General features: G+C 38.3%; 1 protein-coding gene across 2 annotated transcripts in view; it reads right to left on the reverse strand.

The window, feature by feature from the left end:
- Window positions 1-6,403: 6,403 nt before the first annotated feature.
- Window positions 6,404-23,167, reverse strand: part of KIF5B (kinesin family member 5B) — a 34,875-nt gene continuing 18,111 nt past the window's right edge. Inside the window, exons 12-26 of one of the 2 annotated variants that reach the window (XM_082045691.1) lie at window positions 22,125-22,318; window positions 21,287-21,355; window positions 20,025-20,231; window positions 17,997-18,140; window positions 17,149-17,334; window positions 16,141-16,258; window positions 15,737-15,798; window positions 15,452-15,561; window positions 15,161-15,262; window positions 14,398-14,458; window positions 14,215-14,286; window positions 13,936-14,040; window positions 13,202-13,418; window positions 11,286-11,418; window positions 6,404-8,941 (exon numbers count right to left, since the gene is read on the reverse strand). In XM_082045691.1, coding sequence (XP_081901817.1) covers window positions 8,935-8,941; window positions 11,286-11,418; window positions 13,202-13,418; window positions 13,936-14,040; window positions 14,215-14,286; window positions 14,398-14,458; window positions 15,161-15,262; window positions 15,452-15,561; window positions 15,737-15,798; window positions 16,141-16,258; window positions 17,149-17,334; window positions 17,997-18,140; window positions 20,025-20,231; window positions 21,287-21,355; window positions 22,125-22,318 — 1,787 coding nt within the window. In that variant the 3' untranslated portion in view covers window positions 6,404-8,934. Of the gene's footprint in view, window positions 8,942-11,285; window positions 11,419-13,201; window positions 13,419-13,935; window positions 14,041-14,214; window positions 14,287-14,397; window positions 14,459-15,160; window positions 15,263-15,451; window positions 15,562-15,736; window positions 15,799-16,140; window positions 16,259-17,148; window positions 17,338-17,996; window positions 18,141-20,024; window positions 20,232-21,286; window positions 21,356-22,124; window positions 22,319-23,167 lie in introns of both variants that reach the window. The other variant, XM_082045690.1, reaches the window with a different exon arrangement.

Genomic DNA, 23,167 nt, shown 5'->3' on the forward strand with positions numbered 1-23,167 from the left:
TCATGCAAGAGTTTCCAGACACCTCTGGCTCTGGTTCTCTATAGCTCTGCCTTACCCTAGATTGCCAAACCCTGACCAAAGAACATGACAAACTCCACCATTTGCCAGGCTGGCAGCGCTATTTCTACCAGCTTCATCAACCAAGCATATGAACCAACTATCATCTTCTTCATCTCCACGCATACTTATACTCCTGCACTCAGGTGTGGATACAGTTCTCCTTCCCTGACAGCTCCTGCAGAGGTTCCAGTTAGAGCTGGTGGAAGAGTAGAAGGAATGTTTATTAAAATTGACCATGCTTTAATGCTTATTTTTATGCACCTTGGCTCTTTTTTTTTTTAATGCATATTCTCTCATTTCCCAGTTCCTGGCTCATTTTCACTAGTATGCCTCCAGGTTAATAAACTTACTCCAAGCTATGTAGATGCTTTGAGTCCAATTTGAACACTCCACATCTCTGATTAGCCCATAACTCGCAAGGTACTTGTTTGCTGCCATGTTGCCATTGAATTATCCTGCGCTAGAACTAGATGCCACCGTTTGTCACCATGGTAATGAAATATTAATTTAATGCTATCTGCATTTATTAGAGAGCAAGCCCACTGTATGGGCTGCCAAGGGAAACTGACAGTCCTCTACAATAATGAGCGTGGGGGAAAAATCCATTTCTCATCAGGAATGACTCTTCCTGCATCTCGTGCTGCTCATGTATCGGTAGATCAACAGAGACAAGTCAGCTGGAGATGAAAGTATAAAAATGACTCAAAGCTTCACCTATGACTGGATTGGATAATGATATATCCACTGCACAGGTCTGACTTTCTCCATCTTATATCACTGTTTTGCAGTTCAAATACAGATACCAAATTTTGTGATATTTCCAAGTATCTTCCTGAAATAAAAATAAAATTAAATAGTGGAAAATGTCTAGGAGAAAATTCTCGTACTTATTCAGAAATATGCAGCTTTTCACAATATTTTAATGTTGAGATTCAATCGTATGCAGCTATGTAGGATAGAGGAGCTTTATATATCACAATATACAAAGACACACAGGACATTTCTTTGTGACAAATCGCACTTGCTCTGCATGACGGCAGTAAAGCTACTTGGACATTTAGCATAAGTATGAATTTTTCAGGTTTTGTTTAGATGACTTTATAAGGGTCACGCATGAGGGCAGCCCGCAGTGGTTCCTACACCTGCGGGAAGCCCACAGGGTTTCTCCCCACAGGCAGGTGCCTCAGGACGGGCTGGGAACCAAGGTGCTGAGTGGAGGAGGTCGGAGTTCGGGGGGACACGAAGTGTGAACTCTGTGTGAGCCAACAACGTGTGGAAAAGGCGAAGTGCTGAGCTGCTCAGCTCCCTCAGGACAGCGGGGCCGCCGGGCCTGCCGGGGCCCGTGTTCTGTGTATGCGGCACCTAGGAGGCCAGAGACAGTTTTTCTGTCACCTGGGGAAGCGTCCCCTCTGGAATCAGGGATGGAGAAGAGGTTTGTGGGTAGGGAAGGACCTGTACAAAATATAAACACGTTTAAAGGAAGAAAAACACCCAGTAGGTTGCAGAGCGCTGGTAAAGCTTCAGCCCGCTGAGGAACAGGCGCCTGAGGGGGTCAGAGGGACACAGAAACACAGGCAGGCGAGCAGTAACGCACAGGAGCCCTGGGCTGCTAAACACCAACAATCTGAGCAGCCATTTGCGGTGATTAACGCCTGGAAGTCCAAACAAACAGCCCTTTATGAACAACCAGCTCCCCTCGGGCCGCGCCCGGGCCTGCCGGCCCTTGGCGCCCTCTAGTGCCCTTGGCGCCGGGTGCAGCCTCCGCACGGGCTTCGGGCCGGGGTGCCCAACGCGGATTTCACACTAAAGGCAGAAGTGAAACCTAAGACGAGGGAGAGAGAGGGGATTTGATAATCTGTCGATTTTGACAACTGGATCCCTGGACCAGCGATTCCCGGTGTACAAGCTCCCTCTCCCCCAGAGCAGCCCTCTCCTCTCTCACACATGTGAGGTTTGGTGTTAATAAAGTGTCCACAGAAGGGGCTTGCATGGGGCAGGTTAGTCTCTGGTTGTTAATCACTAGCTCTGCATAGCTGAAATTTTAGCCCCAGCCGGGCAGTTCTGGTTTTACTGCCCCAAGTAGTGACATGACAAGCGTGGCTCACGCTTCATCATGACCTCGCAGGCTCATCAACAAACTAGTCCTTGCCTGGGCACCTGGGAAGACCCCAGCGGTGACAGAGGAAGAACTCGTCATTTTTTATTGAAAGATGAATAGACTTAGCAAGTCTCACACACCAAACTTGGAACTTTTGTTACTTCACAGGCTGGACTGTATTTGTCCTGCTCCAAGACCTGTGTTCCAGTCTCTCTCCTGTTACGTGGCCCTGTGGCATGTGGCTTCACAGTGAGGGAAACAGACCCACAGGAGCAGGAATACGGATTTCTTCCAGGACAAGCAGGCAGCTCCTCCTGTCCACCAGCACAGTGACAAATCCCTCACGCCAGGGTCCCCCTGCCCGCCCTCTAGTCCAAAGGGGAAAGGCAGCAGGGGCTGAGGATGGCAGCAGCAGCACCAGGACTCATGTCTGACCACTCGCGAGCAAAGCGAGTTGAGTTATCTCTGCAGAACCACCCACCAGGACAGGGAGCCTGTCAAGGCACAGCTCTGTGAATGCACGTGAGAGGAGACCCTCTGCCGAAAGAGCTTCCCTCTGCCATCATCACCCCGCTGCAGTCCCCACTGTGAACCAGGCCTTGGAAACCACAGATCTTCGCCAGGCTGCTGCACACCACCGGTACCAGAGACAGAAAGGCCTTACAGTTAAACTGGTTGAAAGGAGTTTTCCTGGGCAGCAGACTGAGATCTGTCATGGTTTCTGCTGAAGGGTATTTCTTGCAGTACGAGTGTTTTAAAGAATCATTTACACCCTCTCAGGAAAAGACCAGCACAAAATACTCTGCAAATACCTGCTTGTTAACAGGATGCTGAGTGATCATGTAAAACAACTGTCATGGCAGTACAACACCCCCACCCCGGGCTGATCAGAACTGGACCTGTTGATGGAGCCGATAAGCAAACAGGAGAACACGGACATTTATGCTTTGCTGAGCTAATTTGCTTTTTAACACACTTCTTAATGCTGCTGACAAAAGCCAGATCAAGCATCCACTGGAATAGCAAGCAGCTTTGCAGGTATCTTCAATATGGTGTTATCAAGTGTGAAGTGTATTTGTCTCCAACTGCAGGAGACAATGTGAGCTGACTTTCAGAACAGGACAGGGGCTCCCTGGTATTTGTTACTCACAACAGAGGCTGTGGAAATAGCTCTTTGCAAGACACACCTGGGGGCACCTCTGAGTCATTTCCATACCTAGTTTTGTGGATTTAGGAATGTGGAGAATGTGGGTAAGGCTGCTCTCCTTACTTGCTGGAGTTAGGTATGAACAGTTTCCTTGGTACCTTAGGTGAAGACAACTCCGTCCCACAATTCTGTTGTGCCTACACTGTTGTGCCTACAGAGCACCATGGACCCTGCAGGCAATATTCTCCTGAAATGTACACCTGCAAGGTATCGGGGTCTAGGTATGCCACACCATGCCGTGCAACACCCCTCTCTTTCCCCTTTATAGCCCTTAGCCTTTTATCTTCCTTTTCAAAGTTAAATAGACTATATATGCTCTAATATAACAGTCTCATTTGCATGTATTTTTCTTCTGCTTTTCTTTTGCATTATATTTTTCTTCTTCAGGTAACTCTTCTTCTCCCCAATACACTGGACAGCCCAGCTGATACCCTCTGCACCTTCAGCCTTCATAATGAAACACTAAAAGGAGTTAGCAGCTCAAATTACTCTCCCTGCCCAGTCCTGCTTCACTTGTCACTCCCCGCAGCAAGGACTGGTTAAATGTAAAATGATGAACTGTAGGGAGTTCAGAAAGATTCATCAGCTCAAAACTCCACAGGCAGAAATTCTGATGGACCCAGCAGTCTTCAGTAATCATCTTCCAGACATGTTGTTATGTACTTAAGTGACTCGAGACGGTTTTGCACATAGCACATGTTAAATATAGTGATGCATTTTGACACTTTGTAAATTGGCGTTACAGCTTCTCTATCCTTTCAAGAGGGAAGCCACACCAAGGCAGCCAACAGGACAAACTTGTTCTGTCAATGAATTCCTTTAGCAGTTTGTGAGTTATCAGTGCGGGCAACTGCAGATTTTCCCTTGTCAGAGATGTATTAATATTTTTTTCTTAATTTCAGCAGTAATTTCAGGTCATGCCATTGCTCATAAGAAACTTCAGAGTGAAAGACTTACTTTCCTTTGTGAGCAACCCTTAGTTCTCTGCAATTTGTTTTGAGTTGGTCATCCCCTAGTAGAGAAAATCTACTAGAGCATTTCACCAGTGTGACAGAACCATTTTCTGTTTATAAGATGTGTGATGAAATATTTTATAGTATCAGATTAGCTCATTATTGAGCAGTTTTACAGACATAGTATCTTCCTCCTGAGATCTTTTCTTTTACATGATTGTCTTAGCAGACCTAAATCAGCCTCCTCTATGCTTTTTTATATATACTTATATATCAAAGCTCTATAAATTTAGCTAAATCTTTTTCTGAGAAAAATATCCAGATGATTGCAGCCTCACATAACTAGATTGCTTCATAAAAAAAGATCAGTTCAATACCACTCAGAAAAAGTAGAATCAACTGTTACAGATTACCGCGAAAGGAAAATTATGAGTCCTGAGGAACAGAAAGAGGAGAGGTCTGTAAAAGTCTAGGTGGCATAGAAATGTTGGAAAGGGACTAATCTCTCTTGAACAAGAATGAGGGGTGATCAAATCAGCAGAAGACAAGTTCAAAAAAAGACAGTGGTTCATTAATTCCTTTCCAAACACAACCAAGTTTACATGGATTCCAAAGATGACTGTCCAAGCATGTCAGATAAACCCCAAGGTGACACATCTAGAGCAGACTGTTGAGAGGAATCATTGTGTTTGACTGATTTTCTGAGCAACCCATGGATCTGGCACCTCTGAAAACAGATTTAGCAAGATGAGCTCTTGGTCAGAGTGATAGAACAGAAGGGCTCCATTTCACTTCCCTCCTTCAGTGGCCAATCAGGAGCACCTAAAGTACAAGCAGCTACAGCTCAGGCTGAAGGTACAGCTCCAGGTGAACAGGCACGTGTCAGAACTGCAATCTGCAGGCTGAACCACTGCTAGCAGACACCCATTCTTCATGCAACCCAACCTGGATAAATGCTCTTATCTTTATATAAAGTCTTAAAATTGGTCTTTACGTTGCTCAGAAACTAAACCAAATGCACATTGTGTACCCAAATCCTCAATCAGCTTCTACACTGTTTCCTTTTAAAGAATAAACATGGAATGTAAGTGTATCCATGCTTCCTCAAGTGTCAGTAGGCCTGAATTAAGGCAATCTCCTCTAGTTCTTAAATTTCCTTCTGCTGCTGAAAAGTGTAACTGTCTCTAACCTGACCTTACTCTAGGAGGTTTTTTTTTTTTTTTTTTAAATAACCAAACACCAACAAAAAAACCCACAAATCAAAAACCCCCTTGATGAATGGGACATAGCAATAACCTTACATACATCACTTCCAGTTACAGCTAAGAAATAACTACATGTAGACATAGCTGGAGGAGAGGAGGCTTGGGTCTGTTGGTGAGGGTTTGGAGGTTTGTTTTTCAAGTTGTTGTTATGTTTTGGTTGTGTTTGGTTATTGTTGTTTTCTGTAAAGCAGCAGAGATCAGTGCTCTGCAAACAAAACAGCTGTTTGGAGCAAGAGAGGCAATCTCTCCTTTGGGAGAAAGAACACTTGCATCTGCACCCTGTGCCAAGGAAGAATTCTTTCAAGTGTGTCACTTACTGTACCAAAATAGATAGGGTGGAAGTTGATGTTTAAAAAAACCAACTAAACACAAACAAAGCGAAACATACACAACCAAGAGAAGCCATTAAAAATGGCAATTAAGTTGGCATATTTATGAACCATATAATATGTGCCTTCGGAGAGGTCAAAGTAATCCCAGTCTGATTTACCATGGCTGTAAGCAATTTCTGAACATTTCCACAGTAGTCAACGTTTTGGGGTTTTGTTGGTTTTGTTCTTTGCCTTGCTTTGAGGGTTTTGTGTTTGTGTGTGTTCTTCTGTCATGAACAGTCTTTTGAAGACTAAAGACTTAAATATATATATATATATATATGTATTTGTGTGGTAAAGCTTACTTGTATTAACAAACACTGGAATACAAGGCTAAGAGCAAGGGATCCTGATTAACATAGAAATAACTAGTCATTAAACTTATCAAGTGGAAAATATTCTATAGAGACAATTTAACAAACAGGTGTAGACACTGAATAAATGCACAAAGTTAAAGATTTTTCTTCTTTTTATTTAAACACAAATACATTTACAGCATGCAGGTAAGTTAAAACTATATGGCGTCTTCCCCAAACCAATGGTTTTAATGCATCATAAGTGTACTGAAGTTAAATCATATTCCACAGGTAGACTTGTCCTCATGTCAAATTTAGAGTTACACGCAGTAGTGAGTCAGCATTTAAGTTACGTAAATAATTTAGTTGTTCACCAGAAATAAATATTATTTCACCAAATTCCTATCCTAAACCATCTTTTAAAAAATATGATCTAGAGGAACATAAAAATAAGAACCATTCAAAGACTGCAAGTTGAAAGAGCAGCGTTGAACATTCCTCATATAGACTGAATATTTTCATTTACAAAACCCAGTAATTGTCCTGTCCAGCTGACCTAGGACAGCCAAACCAGAAAAAAAAGTTGTGTTTTTTTTTTCTTTTTTACATTTTGAGAGGCAGTTCTCCATAAACTTCATAAAAGGTTTAAAATAAAAAGTTTAAATATAAAAAGGTGATGTACACTGAGCTACAGGCTAGTTACCATTTAATTTATATTTTTAAACAGCAATTTTCAGCACCAAAACCTATTATAATTACCTACAGGAATGAAACCCCCATTCACAGGCATGAGGAAAAAAAATCCTGCTTCATTTAAATGTGTTTTAAAGAAGGTGGGTTTGTTTGTTCTTATGATTGTGTATTAACAAGTTAAGGTCTGAAAACCTGTAGTTAACATTGAGAAAGGTAACAGAGTGCTGTTTGCATAATGAGAAATTTCAATATAGTTTGCGGTTCCTTTATTTTTGTCCTCAGTATGCTGCTGTCTTTAATCGTGCTCGAAAACTGCAAGTTCGGAGTGCCCAACAGCCTTAATGAGCAAAACAGCCTTATCAGCTGAAAACTCCAAAATAGTGACATTTCTGACTGATGCACTCAACCTCTAAAAACCAAACTAGTAAAAATCCAGACTACTGTAGATCTAGAAAAAGGTGGTTCAAGGTCTAAAATCTGACTACACTCCATCATAATATAAATATTTTGTCTATTTATAAAAGTTGAAAGTGATTTGCTGCCTGAACAGTGACAGAGTCTCTACTGTTTCCACAATAACTGATGAGTACCCAGCAAAAAATTCAGCACACAAGGTGGCACCACCTGGGTCTGGGAAGCTTATTGAATTCTTTCAGTAATATAAAGTTCCATCTTTCTCAAAGACCTAGTGGCTCATTTCTATCCAGAATTCAGCTGTTCTAAAACTTACAGTGGCTAAACCCTCTGAATAAGTTAGGCAAATTATACTATAAAATTTTAAAACCCAGATGCAGCTCAGTGGGAGTACTGGAGCTCAAAACCAAAAAAACTCCATGTTTCATTTTGTTAACCAGTTTATAGGACTTTATTGCAAAGAGAAGAAAAATATTCAACAATGACTACTTTGGACATTTCATATACCTACTTAGAAATGGATTACAAATACAATTCAGGGTAGCACTTTATTTTTTTTTTAAACACATCTCTGGGATTTCCAGATACATCAGTTTTTAAAAGCTGTATCCTTTATTAGTGTATCAGAATTCATTGGGCAGTTGCTGAATTTTTTTTTAAATTCTAAGTTAAAATTTTAGCCAAAAATTCCAGTATTGTGTATGCAGTCAAATATCAAGTTAAATTTTAGATTGCACTTATTTCACTATTATAAAATAGTGACAGTGAACCACCACAGATACAGACAAATGGATAGACAGGTTCATCAGAATGAAGCAGAATGTTTTCACTCCACCAGACTGTACTGTGTGCAGAATCAGGAACAGGACAGATGGGATCATCCATTGCCAAAGTATTTTTTTTGTAAACTTAGGTTTACTCTTATTACTGTACAATATTTAATTCTAAATTACCCAATAAATGGGCATTTAATCAGATAACAGTTAAACAGCCTTGTTCATATTGAACTCTTCAGCTCTGTGGTGTAGCGATGGCAGTGCCTCACGGCAGCTGTCGTAAGCACACTTCAGTATTCTTACACTGTACAAATAAATTTAGTTCCAATGCTCCACGTAGCATTCCAAAAGAAAACTGCAATGTAGAGTGCCGTTCTAATTCAGTGGGACATGTAGTGTTATATGAAGTGAAAAAAATGAAAGTATACTTAAACACTGTTGCACATTCCCTAAGACGGTAAGATGTACACAAAATAAGCTAAAAAATTTCAACTAAGATTTTCTCAACGTACATTCAGCTTGGCACAGTGCAGGCTAAATTTAAGACATGAAAGACAAACTGTGTGATGAGCAGAGCTACACTTTAAGTAACATGTCGTTTTCAAGACGCCAAAATTGCACTCTAGGTTTTTTTTTTGAGAATCAGTTAGCAGAATTTGTAGAAGGGGGAAGAGCTGTACAGGCCAGGTATAATTTATACATTTTCAAAAAATAATCCTACAGTCCCCAAAGGGAGAGATTATTGTCATGGAATGACTCCCTCTAAACGATATCCGATCCTTCTCACGTTGCATCTACTTTTCAGCAACTGCAAATGAGAAAAATAACAGAGTTAAGTGCTTGTACCTCACAAGCCAAAAAAGCAGAGTTATTTACATTTACTGTAGACTACACTATCTAAATAGCCTTTAAGAGTCCAATTCTTAGACCACTCAGACAATTGCCAATAAAACATCTACTTTATACTAAGAAACGCCACAATGCAAAGCATTTAAGCAATACTGTCTCTTACCAACAAATTTACAGTATGATAAACTGACTGAGCATCCAATTCTGATTGCCGTTAACAGAGTAAACATTACAAACATAAACCAATTATATGTTGCTACTTTTCCAGGTCAGCGAGAATTGTCTGGAAACCATTGACCAGCTGCTGCAGAGTTTTCACTTTACTGTTTTGTGAAGATAAAATGGAAATGAAGAGATCATTTGGCATCAATCATCCTAAAAAAGTTTAATTTTCATAGGCAAATCACAATTTAGCATCTCTGTATTTCTTTAGTATTTCCAGAATAATTTGTTAAATGGTGGTCTCTGAATGTAAAGCGGTACATCATGTTCCTACTGTACCAGAAGTTCTTCTCTAACCAGACACTCAGAAGTTTAGTATCTGTATTAACCCCCCCATAAAGTATATGATGACAATACTATGGAGAAAAATGATACTGGCTACCTGACTATTCACAAGCTCAGAACATTCTATTGAATGGTAAAATAAAGTTCAAAAAAGTTTTGTTCCTTTACTTCTGTAACGGACAGGTTCTTCCAAAAACAAGATAGGAAAGCTGGAGTAAATTACGTCCACTCTCCCGCCTTTGAGTGCTAAACTCTGCATGGTTCTACAGAGAAAGGCAACATGCTGACATTAGAAGAATTATATGACAACTTGACAACTGCTTAAGGGATTCTGTAAGCATATTATGTAGGAGTTTTTTTAATTTGTTTATTAAAAAGATGTTCTAGTCAATACTTAGCAATCTTCAACTCCTTCACTATTTATCTACACATAGTCCAAAAGACAAAGTGCTAAATCTCCCAGATAAATTCCCCAGGACCAACAGTGAAAGCCCTTCTCCAAAGCAAGAGTCAAGCTCTAAATTTAGTTATTTATGGCTCATTATATCAACTACTCTAAGTACTCTTAAAGAAGCATGAGACTAAACAGGCCCTCTTCAGCTAGAATTCCTGGCAACATCAGAGCATGTGCAAACTCTGGCTAAAGTAGGCATCTAAAATCAATTGTGTCAGTCGTACCATGAAGTGTCTCTATATTGGACAGCTGAGCTAGATTGCCTTTATAGTCAGAGTAGCTACCTGAACATGAATTTCATCATACTAACATAATCAAGACTCTACAAATTGCCAGTTCCTTGGTCATTCAAGGTAAGTGTTTAGTAGGAGACACTACTGAGCAGAACCAGGTACCCTAACTAGTACTACAGCCTGGTTGCCTCTAAATCGGAGAGAAAACTTTGAAAAAATCAGTCACCTAATAAAAAGTAACAAATGTAAACAAGATTAACATAAGCCACTCTGTAGCCCTTGAAAAGAAAAGCACCCAGGGTTCAAGCACCACACATTTTAGGAGTATTTTCAAGCTGAAGACACAGATAACCTAAACTAAGGCAATGCCTTGAAGACATTTATACAAATGTTCCAAAGTGAAGATGACAGAGTGCAGCAAAGCATTACTGTTAGGTGACCAACAGACCATCTATAATGCAGATGTTAAGAGACATGATTCTGTGAGCAATTTAAGCATATTAAGTACCAGACAATTTGTAATTACTTAAGAAATTAGAGACATTTTCATTTAAGTGCACATATTAATTTCAGTTACTGTATTTTAGCTAGGCTAACATTTTAATTTTACTGGATTAACACAATTTTTCTGTCAAATACTTCCAAATTACTGACACACAAAGTAGCGTGCAAACACAGAAAGAACAGCAAGTAAACAACATATAAGAATAGTGTTATTTTTTAATTTCATCACCGAATGCTTTCTGAAGAAAACCATATTTAAAAAGATATTGGCAAACCAAAATAATTTAAACTGTCCAGTCCTTTCCCAAACAGTAGCTATTGGCTGTGACTGGTAACTGTCTCCAACTGTTTTCACATTTTGTTCTACTTCAGCAGAACAACTCCAGAACTACTTTTTTACAACAAACACCAGTTTAATAACAAAAGCAGCAGCAGCATTAATCAGATATACATGTATACTGTTCCTCTAACCATAAAATTCTGTAAAAAATAAAAAGTTCATCTGATTATTCAAGTCATTTTATGCTGCAGAGTGAACTGTAGCAAAAACTAATACAAAATAGCATAATCACATATTTTTAAAAAACCCTATATGACAAACTTACACTTTGTCTTGCCGTCCTCCACCTCCACGCAGTGCAACTGGCTGGCTGTTCTGAGTGAATGCACCTCCACCACGAATTGCACTTGGATGGGTTGGAGAAGCTGCTGGATGCTGGCCAGGACGGATAGGCTTAGCTGCATGAAAAGCAACATGACTTACAAATTTAATCTTTGATTATCTGCAACTACTAATGCTTTATTTTAGAGCATCTCAAATGTAATAATCAAAATTGAATGCACTTTGAATAAGAAAACAAGTTTAGGAGATGGTTTTCTGAGAACCTAAAAGATTAGTATCAACTATAAAAAGCCCTGAAAACCAGACAAAGTTTCGCTTTTATTGTCTCTATTAAAGCTAGCAAAGCTTTTGCTAATGATTCTCTGCCCCACCTAATGCATTTCCCTGTATGAGAGGCATTTCTTGGCAATAAGAATGCAATAAGACACATGACTAGACAAAGTTACATGAGTGTTATGTTCCTGTAAGGAGTCATTATATCCTGCTGTATTTCCCACATCTACTTGATTAATAAGCCACTAGTTCCTCTGCTCTGCAAGTGGTTCAGCATGCTGATTGCTCCACAGACAATACTGTTTCATCAACTTCTTACCACCATAAAAAATACAACTTACTCTACTACTGAATTAAAAAAGCGTAGTTTTCACAGGTAATTCACAAGCTGCATACACTTTGAAAAATTATGTTTTCAATCAGTTTTGCACAAGCTCTTAACAGGACACACACAACAGTATGACTTTACAAAATTCTGTAATAGCAAACAGAAGCATTTAAAGTTTCAGTAGGTAAGAGTGGATATAAAGTATCTACAGGCAGCAACTGTATCAGAGAAACACTTTCCAGTTTCTGCCTCATAGCAATTGATCTCCAGTAAGACATGACTAGTTCATCTAGACATATAAGTAACAAGAGGCTTTATACCTGTGGTAAGCTCACTAGATAATTCTGTTTGTCTTCTTGGAGACCACTTGAGAGAAAGATAAGACAAGAAAGCACCTGCCACCCAGCCAACACTTGAAGTGACCAAGAAAAACATTAAGTTTATTCTGCAAAAGCTCTTTGCAGACCTACAGAATATGAGCCGAGTTTAACTGCAACGCTTATCTCAGTTGCATTTAAGGGAAATACATTGATGACAGAAGTCCTGACACAGGACAACAAAAAGGCTGGAACACATAGTTACATCTACAACAATAACCTAATAGGCACAGTGGAGCCCTCCACAGATCGCACACCCTTTTGGCCCTCATTGCTTGACAGTGTAATGGCAGCTGGAAGACCATGGGAATGTGACTGTTTTCCCACCACACAGTAAGAAACATTACTAGCTACTACAGATCTTTTTTTCCATCCTTTTCCCATAGACAGCACTACAGAGTACTGCATGTTTTGGAACAAAGAACCGAAAACATAACTAGGGATTTAGGATGATAGCTGGGGATAGAGGGACAGACAAACCCACAAGATCAAGAGACAGCAAGACACTTTTTTGTTATTTAAGGTGATGGCTTAATCTCTCTCCTTGCTTTGGAATATCTACTTAGTCTTAGAAATTGGAAGGGAATTGGCATGATGTTACAGACTTGAGACTCACATTCAGTGTATTGTTTTGTTCTAGGGAATGGAACACATGTTCAGGCTAGAACATGCTACCAGGAAACCAGCTGCCAGAACATCCAGCTACCAGGAAAAGACCTATTTCAAATACATAAAAACATACAACCAAGCATACACCACCACCCAACACACAGTCTATTAACCAAAACATAACCCATGGTAGAAAATACATCATGTTCATGCATGCAGTTCCAACTAAGGTTGAAAGGTGCACATGTGCACAAAGATCACAAAAATCAGGAGACAGATGAAATTTTACAGGGCAAGGGATTCTTAACTAACCAATTTGTGCAGAATGTCCTCTTCTGGCCATATTCTTGGATCTTACAGCTTCCTTTATACGATCTACTTCTTGCTGATACCGTTTGCGATCACGAGAAGCATTCTCTTTGGCTTCTTTCAATGCGGACTCCAAAGCTTTAACTCTTTCAGCTGTAGCTCTAAGTCGCTTCTCCAGTTTAGGAAGTTCACAGCGAAGATCTGCATTATCACGTACCAGCTACAAAATAAAAATTGATTATTTTCTTGATATCGCTCTTACAGGGAGAGCCGACCAAACGGCCTCTAGCCCCTACAAAGGTGAAGCAGTAGGACTACTATATACTGTCTTTGCTAGAGCTTTTAGTAAATCTAATAGCTCATCAGTAAGATTGTCATTTGAAAATCAGTTACTGTGGAAGAACATGCTACCCAGCATCAGCACTTAAAGTCTACATTCTTCTTCAGAGACAGGCAAGCAACCCCTAGGCCGACATACTAACTCTAAACACCAACTTGGATCTTCTTCAGTTTAAATGCAGCTATTTTGTTACATACCCACATGTACTTAAAATAGCTATTAGTGTACTTTACAGGAAAACCTGAGTGTGTCTCTGGATATAAAACAGACCAAAGATGTAGTAGTATTTAATTATAAAACAGTTACTTTATGACCAGTATGCATTCAATCACTTCTATAACAATGACTCTAAAGTAGTTTGTTTTTAATTAAAACCTGAAATTAAGCCTCATTGTACCTGCTTGTGAACCTTTGTAAGCTGTTCAAGATTATTCTCAAGGAAGGAAATCTTCTGTTTTTGTGCAGCACTGCCTCCTGTATCATCCGAGTCAATCTCAGCACTCTGCAGTAACAAAGGTATGGGGAGGAAGAGGCTGAGTACAAATCTGAACTTGCATATTAAAATTAAACAAATAAAAAAAATACACTGCATAAAGACCAATTCCTAATTTAGTTCTAAACTGAAATCTACACAGCATTCCCAGAAACACCATGTTTCACTACAGCACCACATTACCTTTTTCACCCTAGTAGCCAGATCTTGAACAAACAACTTCCGAAGATTGTGAAGAGTCTGAAGTTCTTTTGCCTACAGTTAAGGACAAGAAACAATTTAAAAATATTTAAAATAGCTCTGAAGGGAAAAAAAACCCCACACAAGTATTGATATTTGCTTTAGATTATATTCTGACTATCTTACCACAGTCTCTTCCAAACCCTTTAAATCTTGTCTTGCTTGTTCCCGTCTGTCCTGCATAACCCTAAAAGAGAATAAAATCATCCTGAAACATCTGAGCAAAACTGGAAATTTTAATGTTTTAGGAGACTACAGTGATAAACACTATATGGTAAAAATGAAACGTCTTTCAGTTGAAGACCTCCATTAAGGATGTAACCATATTGAAGGAAAACAAACAAGTGTATTCAGATACCTAAATTCTAAGTCTCTAGAACAGGTAAAGACAGACTTAAAATCAGGTCAAGGGTGAAGACTTGGCGATCTTATCCTACAAATGATCTTTGCTCTGATCAGCTGTGATTGTAAGCATCACATGAGAGATAAAGGATTTTTCTTTGTTTTGTTCTCCCACCTCACCACTAACACCTTTGCCAAAGCCAGCATCGGAACACAAGAATTAAAAAAAAAAAAGCGTAAGGGAACTGTTACAAGCCCATTCCAGTCTTAAAGCATGCAATACTTAGATGTACATTGAGAAGTTACTTACTCAAACCCACAGCATATTAACAAAGAAAAAGTTGTGGCCTTCATATCTTTCTTAACTTTACTTCCAATTTAAAATATTAAGGCAGTGCAAAGGTTTTAAAGTTAAGTTCAAAAAGGCTCTGGAGCCTCTCTAGTAGATGCATCATACAGTGAGAGCCACTTCATCATATTAGGTCGCTACAATTTAAAAACCTAAGTGTTCCCACACACATTTGTTTTATGCACCATAATCACTTACGTAAGTTCATGTAGCTTTCTACTTTTTTCCTGATCAGTCGCTTTCAACTTCTCATGCTCAACTCTAAGACGTTCCTGTTCAAGCATCATCTTCTGGTTTTGGCTGAATACAGAAAGTAAATATTATATCCATTATTTAAACTAAATCCTCCAGACATGACATTCAGTAAAGCAACACAAGTTTGAAAGAGACTGCTGAAGGAAATCCTTGCCACATACTTCCCACTATACTGTGCTTCTGTATTCACACAGTCTGGAGACATTTGGCACTACTAAAATAACCATTACTTACTCTTGAAGTTCAGTGATAAGTTTCTCTTTTGCATCAACTTCATCTCTTAGGCTACTGATTTGTTTCTGATGCGTCTCACGATGGCTCTGAATTTGCTGTTCCACAGCTTGCTGTTAGATAAAACAGTATGTATTATATGATTTTAGAACTTGCCATACTTCACCTTGTAGGTTTGTTGGTGGTGGTTTTTTGGTTGGTTGTGGGTGGTGTGTGTGGGGGGGGGTGTTTGCTTTTTTGTTTGCGGTGGTTTTGTTTGTTTTGTTTTAAATGATGAAATTAACTTACCTTGACTTCATTTGCAGTTTGAACCTTATTTAAGTGCTCTTTCTCCATCTCATGGACTTTTTCTAGTAGGAATGGAAGAGAGAAAACACATTTCAGCCAGGTAACTAGGCCATCACAGGGAAGATGTAGTTAATGCCGGCTTCCTTTCCCAAGACCTTAAAATGTGGAAGTAGTCCCCTCTCTTCACAGAGATCCATTAAATCAGTAGCATTTCTAATTTAATCCTATCCATAACAGTTCTTTCAAACAACAAACATGCTTTCCCATTAATTCTACATATTCAGTAGCAAAAAGCTATTCTACAGCTCTGGCTTTCAATCTAAATGGAACAAAACAACTCTGTTTATCACTATATACTTTAAACGGTGGTGGTGCTGCCTACGGTGTAGGGAGGCAATTCCTACCCTGTGCTCGGAGTTGAACTAATTCTTCATTAAGGGAATCCACAGACTCTTCCAGTTGTCTCTTTTTCTGTTCCACATTCTGAAGATACTCAGTCAATGACTTGATCTTGGCTTCATGCTTGTAGAATGGAAAGATTCATTTACTTTGGAACTGGGTATCACAGAATTGCATTTGCATAAACAGTTCATACTTATTTTTAAACAAGTAATTTGATCTCAAAACAAAAATGATGCCAGCTAAACTCTTAAGACAAATATGACTATTCAAGTAGATCTGTAGTGTATCCTGTAAGAAAATGTCATTATCCTGGATTGGAATGAAATACATTTTGGCTGGGAGAAGAGACATTTTGAATGTTAAACACCGTCAGAGGCAAGAGAGGCCCACTTTATTTAGAAGACTGCACTGAAATATGCATCTCCTGATTTAAAAAAAGATGACCATCTGTATGTATATCAAAATATAGAAAAATAAAATTGCATGTGTAGATCACAATTTTCAGAAGTCGTAAAAGTCATATTACTGATCTTTTCTAACAATCACATTAAAATGGCCTTTCTCACATTAGAAGTAAATTTAATTCTCACATTAGAAGTAAATTTAATCTGCTATGCAAACCTACTACAATTTTACTGTGCTATTACTACCTCTCCCACTTCCAACTTGCTGCACTAAGTAGGCAGAGTGCTCATGAGCCACTGATTCTGCAACACTTGTATTTGTCAATGATCCTGTGATGGAGAATGTGTGGACCCTAGTATTTAATACAAGTGCTACAAAAATGTTATCAGGCTACAGACATATTGCAGAAACTCTGACATCCTGTCACACAATTACTCAGAAGCATCTAAACCAAATAGAGTATTGAGGATACAGTTGAGCTTTGTGACTGTTTGATCACAAGGTACTTTGTTAGGTGACAAAAAGAAATTACAACTTCCCCACCCCCTAGCAGGTTAATAAATTCAAAAGAACATTTAGGAAGTACACGGTAAAGAAACATTTACCTGTGAGATTCGGAGCTGGCAGGCAGCCAACTCCTTTTCATTTTCTTCCATTTTCTTATTGCTTTCAGCTTGCGTGCCTTCTAACTGTTTGCAACGTTTTACCATTGTTTTTACTTCTGATTTCATTTTACTAATGTACAGTCTCGCAACTGTGAATTCTTCATCTATCATGCCGGTTCCCTCAGGCTGCTGAAAAGCATGGATTGACAAGTTTAGAAAGCTCAGATAACAAAACAGAATTAAAGATGTGCTGGAGCAACTTAGTGCCCAGCACATATCCCCTGCCTTGACTAATCATCAGAACATTTAAAGACCAAAATGAAACGTTAAGTTTTCTGATTATTTAGAAGTTTGTACAAAGGTAATGAGTCACCTGAAGCGCGAAATAGTTCACTACAGATTTCTAACACTGCCTGCATTCTTGTCCTACATTGATCTTCTAGAGTTATCTTTTATTTCAGTTCCTCATTCCATTTTCAATACAACATAATAACATAATAACACTTATATCAAAATCCTGATTGCCACTGTAGGTCAGCATTAGATTTGCAAGACAATGCTGTTGATTATGACCATAGAGCAGTTTAATGGTATGAATGAAAACACTACTTCAGAAAAAAAAAAAAATTAAAGTCATACCTGCTCTTTCTTTTCTTTGCATAATCAAATTTTGTTCAGGACCTGATTAAGTCACAGTATAAGCAATGGATAAGCTTATGCTCAAATTATTAATATATATGAGGCTTCCTATGGTGATTATTTTTATCATACTAAGAAAACTGACCCCATCTGGCCACAATGTATGTGTGTACTACAAGGCAATAAAACTTGCAGTGACTAATCCTTACCTTGACATCATTATTTCCTACTGCAATTCCTATCTCTGCAAGATCTTTTAGTAAGGAGGCCATCATTTCTGTTGCTCGTTTCTTCTGGTGGTTGGTCATTTCTTTAAGTTTCTGAAGCTCGGCATCTATACTGGCTAGAGTGACCTACAGTAAAAGAAGTTACACTTTGATAAACAAAACATACTCTCGTTTTTAGAACTAGTTTCAAACTATTTAAATACAGTAAAATATGTTTGCCTACTGAAACGTTCCATTTTTATGGCTAAAATCAGATTAGTATCAACCTAGGTGAACATACCATACAGTAAAAATGTAGACGTCTTAGAGTGACAGTATTTCTGCTGAAAGAAATGTAAAGTACTGCGGACAAAGGCCCTCAGCTTACAAAATAAAATCTTACAACTCTGCAACAAAATCCAACGTTGTTAAACAGTATTCAGAATTATGTACGGTTAAATATTACAGAGAACTGCTTTTATAGAAAGAAGGTACATGGACAGCAGGCCTAACACTTTTCACCATATTTTGGTACAGGAAAATAATTTCAGCTTTACCTGCAGAGCTCTTAACTCTTTCCTACCTGCAAATCAAAAAACAGCACCCAATTCCAAGAGTTCATAAGCACTACACTTCCTCTAGAGCAGTTTTTCAGCAAGTTTGAGCTGCTGTGGTTGGAACAGCTGCAGCTCAGCAGCTGGCATACTCAAAAGTTGTCTGTTCTTTGTTGTCCAGTTTAAAAAAGACATTAAGTTTTACAGCAGAAAAGTTTCAGCCAGTGATGCCAAAAGGGTGGTTACTGCACGGGCTAGCTGTGACAGACTAAGAACCTTGAATGTCTTCATTTTACTGCATCTCAGAGCAGTTGTTGCTTTCTTGTGGATTGAGTTATTCATGATACTCAATGGACATTAGCTATATTATCTAGAATCACTTGACTATCTATAAGCTAATCAAAATGAACAATGCAAACAAATAATAATAAAAAACCTAACACAGAAAAAAAACAAGCCACACACTTCAGAATCATATACATACACAGCTAGTCTATTCTACCAAATTTTAAATGTTGCTCTTAATAGGAAGACCAGAGCTGACATGACTTTTGGTTGACCTTCAAGTGACTTAAGTTACCAATAAAGATTACTCAAATCAGCATACTTAGAAATTTAAAAAGAAGTTTCATGATCTTATGGGCATCAATTTTAATGCCAGTGTTCTGTCTAGTCAAATTTTTCTGACTAAAAATTGAATGCCACGTTCAGTAGAAGACCCAGACCCACTCAATTTTCACGTTCAAGAATGTGTCCACAATGCCAGCGAATGCCACACTGATCCTTTCCATTACTTAAAATTTTATGATAACAGGTAGAATATTAACTGTTGAAAACTCATTGAAGTCTGCCAAATGATTGGCTTCCAAAACTGTCAGTCAATTCAGAAACTATGCAGGTGTGTAAGGAGGTATATTGTATTCATCCTGTGCAACTGATGCTGCATCTGTACTTTAACCAGGCTGATCTATTGGAGTATGTGCTCAGCATTCAGGACTACTCCTTGCAGAAAGTAAAATAAATCACTTATTTTTGAAGGCATCAAGGTAAGTTATTTTACATGCCATAAATACAGCAAGCAAATACACATTCCTTTCATGAAAAGCTGCCATGTTCTCACTGCAATCTCAAGACTGGAATGAGCAGACTCTTAAGCGAGGATTAACCCAACTGCACCAGAGAGACAAACAAAACTGAATCAGATCATCAGCATGTAATGGAAGTGTTAACTTCTGACACTGTTCTGAATATTCTTCAGGTAGTAAAATGCCATATGTACTAGAAGGATGAGGGCTATCAAGGTCAGTATCCACTCCTCATTTTTCTGAAGCTTACTGGTTTTAGAAAATCATTCTTTGCAAAAACTAAAGAAGTTTTAGACTTAGGCTCAGTTTAAATGACTTCAAGCAAGAAATACAGGTAAGGCAAGAAAAGTTACTTTAAAGACTGTCAGTAATTTCTTATCCAAATTTCATACCGATTTTTGATTGAGTTCATCACTAAGTAGTTCATATTCCTTTGCTTTATCTTCTACTTCCTGAGACTTCTGATCATAGTTGACAGCGAGTTCTTCAAGGGCTTGTAACACCTCTTTCACTTCCTCTTTCGAGGCATCATTTTCAGCCTGAAGGCGATTCAGCTCTGCTTGCAGGTTGTCTTGGTCCCGTCTGGTCGATGCTAAGAGCTGCAACATTGACAGAGATTTATTTTAAATTGCAAAACCAAATAATCATCAAGAAAATTCCATGTAAAAGTTGAATCTTATCAGTGCTTTTGGCCACTACAATAGCTCATATCTACATTTTTGGTGTCTAGCATTACAGATACAGTAAGAGTACAACAAACAATTCTTTAGCTTTTAAAGTATTTTCAAAGTGGAAATGATTACTAATTGAGACACATTAGGACTACAACTGGACACACAAATATTTCAAGTTCAAAACAAAGTTATCGGACACTAGTCATGAGTCTGAAACTGTCAACAAGCTAGGGACTAAAGTTCCAGCATTTTAACTCTGTTAGCTGCTGAAGAATTACTAGACAATGTGAATGGTTGTTAAAAAGGAAGATTTGTTTATTTAAACAAAATTAAACAGTAGCTCCAGCTTCCTGAGTCCTCAACCCATTTCCTTCTCGCCGCATACACAAAGATTATTTTTTTTAATCTTTGTTGTATATAGAACTATGTTTTCTAGAATCTTGGCTAAATGAAATTAGCAATTACTAATAGGTACTTTCACCATGTAATTAAGTTACATAATTGGTAACATGCATACAAATAATTTGAATATTTTAGCAGGTATGGTCTGAAGTAACACAGATTCCTTTTCCTTTATGGGCCATTACATTTCCCTCCTCCCCCTTCTCTCTCTGCACAGCAACTGACCAAATACAAACCTTAAAACAGATTTCTTACAGTAAATGGAAGTATCTTCAGTTTTGACAAACTGCTAACTTTGCATCGGGAATGCAACTGCTGATGTTTTGCATAAAATATCTCAATTCTATTTCTCTTCATGGATACTTAAGGTTCAAGTAAACTGGCTTAAGTTTAACCATTAGCACAGTGTAAGTGGTGGGAATGAATATGCACAACATTTAGATAAGGAATAAAACAGCTACTGTACAGCAGTAAGTCATCATTCTACCACCTGGTCATAAACTTGCAGTCTATTCAGAACATCTCCAATTTATTTAAAGGAAAGACAAAGAGAATAAAGACGCAGGAGTGAAACTCACCTCTTCCTGATCCAACATCTGTGTTTTCAGTTTTTCTACTAGTTGGCTCTGCTGATTAATTTCTTCATCCTGCAGTTGAAGTAAGACACTGTTAATAAACTGACAAATACCACTCAGAAAAGATAAACTAAGAGAGAGCAGATGTTAGACATCTAACTTGTTGACATTCTGAGACAATTACACAACTGAAAGCAATAAAAGTAAAAAAAAAAAAATCCTTTTGATTTCACTGGCTTAACCTGGCATGTATATGTAAAATACCATGCTTCGAAGACAAAACTCTTATACCTGTGCTTTTGCAAGTCCTCTCCTAGTTCTAAGAAACAATTAAGATTTAATTACAAGATATTTTCCTCTCCAAATTTAGTACTACTGCTTAAATTTAAAATTACATTCAAATAAAATATGCATAACATGGCAGGAAAAAACTGCTGCCCTCAAACTACTAATTTTCCTGCTTTCTCATTATTTTCCTTTTTCGGGTGCAGTAATATTCCAAACAACCAGCTGGGAATGTTCTACACCCTGAAAGTAGAAACAACACTCAAGATTCTCATTAACTTTAGCTTCTTAACTTTAATTTTTATCTTTTTTTTTTTTTTCCCTATGTACTGTTTTCAGGACATTTTTAGTATTTTCAGCAAAGGAGAAGAGCAATTACAAATATCTCAGCACCAGATATGGCAATTTTGATTTCTCTTAACCAGAGCTTCAGAACTAGAGTAGGCACTCCCAGTAAATACTTAACCAAGCTGTACTAACAAATGAAGACTGGTAAATTAAATATTGCACAATATGTAGGAAATATATCTTGAGCTGTAATGTAAGAATGGCATACCTTGTCATCCAGTTGTTTGTACAGTTTGGCAATTTCTTCCTCACATTTTCTTCTCTCAGCATCAGTGAAGTTGCCAGTTACTCCAATTGTGGTAGCTGGTGTATCATTAATAACAGTAATATCCTTGTCCACCGCAAAAGCTTCTAAGTTGGCCTTCTCCTTATCAAACTGTTCATCAACTGGTACAGTCTCCCCTTAAAGAAAAGAATATAGTTTTAGTACAGTCGGCCATGAAGTATCTTCCACAAATTTAGCCTTGAGAAGTGTTATGTACTCCTTACTAACAGTACTGCTCCACAGTTAATAAGCAATTAAGTTCACATGGTTACATGATGAAAAAAACCTACCACTAGATCACCCAAACTATTTCCTGCTCACCACAGAACATTATATTTCACTCAGTTACTGCTATAAGCTCCAAACATCACATCGAACTGTATCTTCTAGAAAAGCACCAAACTTGTCCTTTCTTTTTCCCTTGGCAGTTTGTTTTCCTAGGTAGCCATATTAATTTTACACTGCCTTGCTTCCAATTTAAAATATTCTTTTCAGTTACACTTTTATCCTCTTATGTTCATTAAGCCTTTTCTGATGAGAAGACTTTCCTAACTTCACACAGAAAAAAATGCCACATGCTAATCAAGACACTTCTCCAGTAAACTAAATTCCTTAGCATCTTACTACAAAACATTTCATTCAGACCGCTGAAGGTATGGGCTCTTTCTACATTCTACTGAGCTTATTTAAGTGAACCCATTTTTCTCAGATTTACATCAGGATATGGTGCAGTTGTCTACAAGATTACAAAATCATCTTCTATAGCTGCCAAACTCCAGCACAGATCTCTGTTCTCCTGAATTTAAGGCTTCATATTTAACTTGTGTTTTGTCAGACACTTCAATTGATAAGAAGTTAATTACTTAGGAAGAAAGAATGTGCACACATTCTGCACTGTCATAGATTCGGCATTTTGGGTGGGGTTTTTGGTCTATTAATGTGTTTGAGTTTTAAACAAGGATAAGATCTTGTGATATCATTTTGTT

The sequence above is a fragment of the Streptopelia decaocto genome, assembly GCF_964273445.1.
Source record: "Streptopelia decaocto genome assembly, chromosome: 2".
Classification (NCBI taxonomy): domain Eukaryota; kingdom Metazoa; phylum Chordata; class Aves; order Columbiformes; family Columbidae; genus Streptopelia; species Streptopelia decaocto.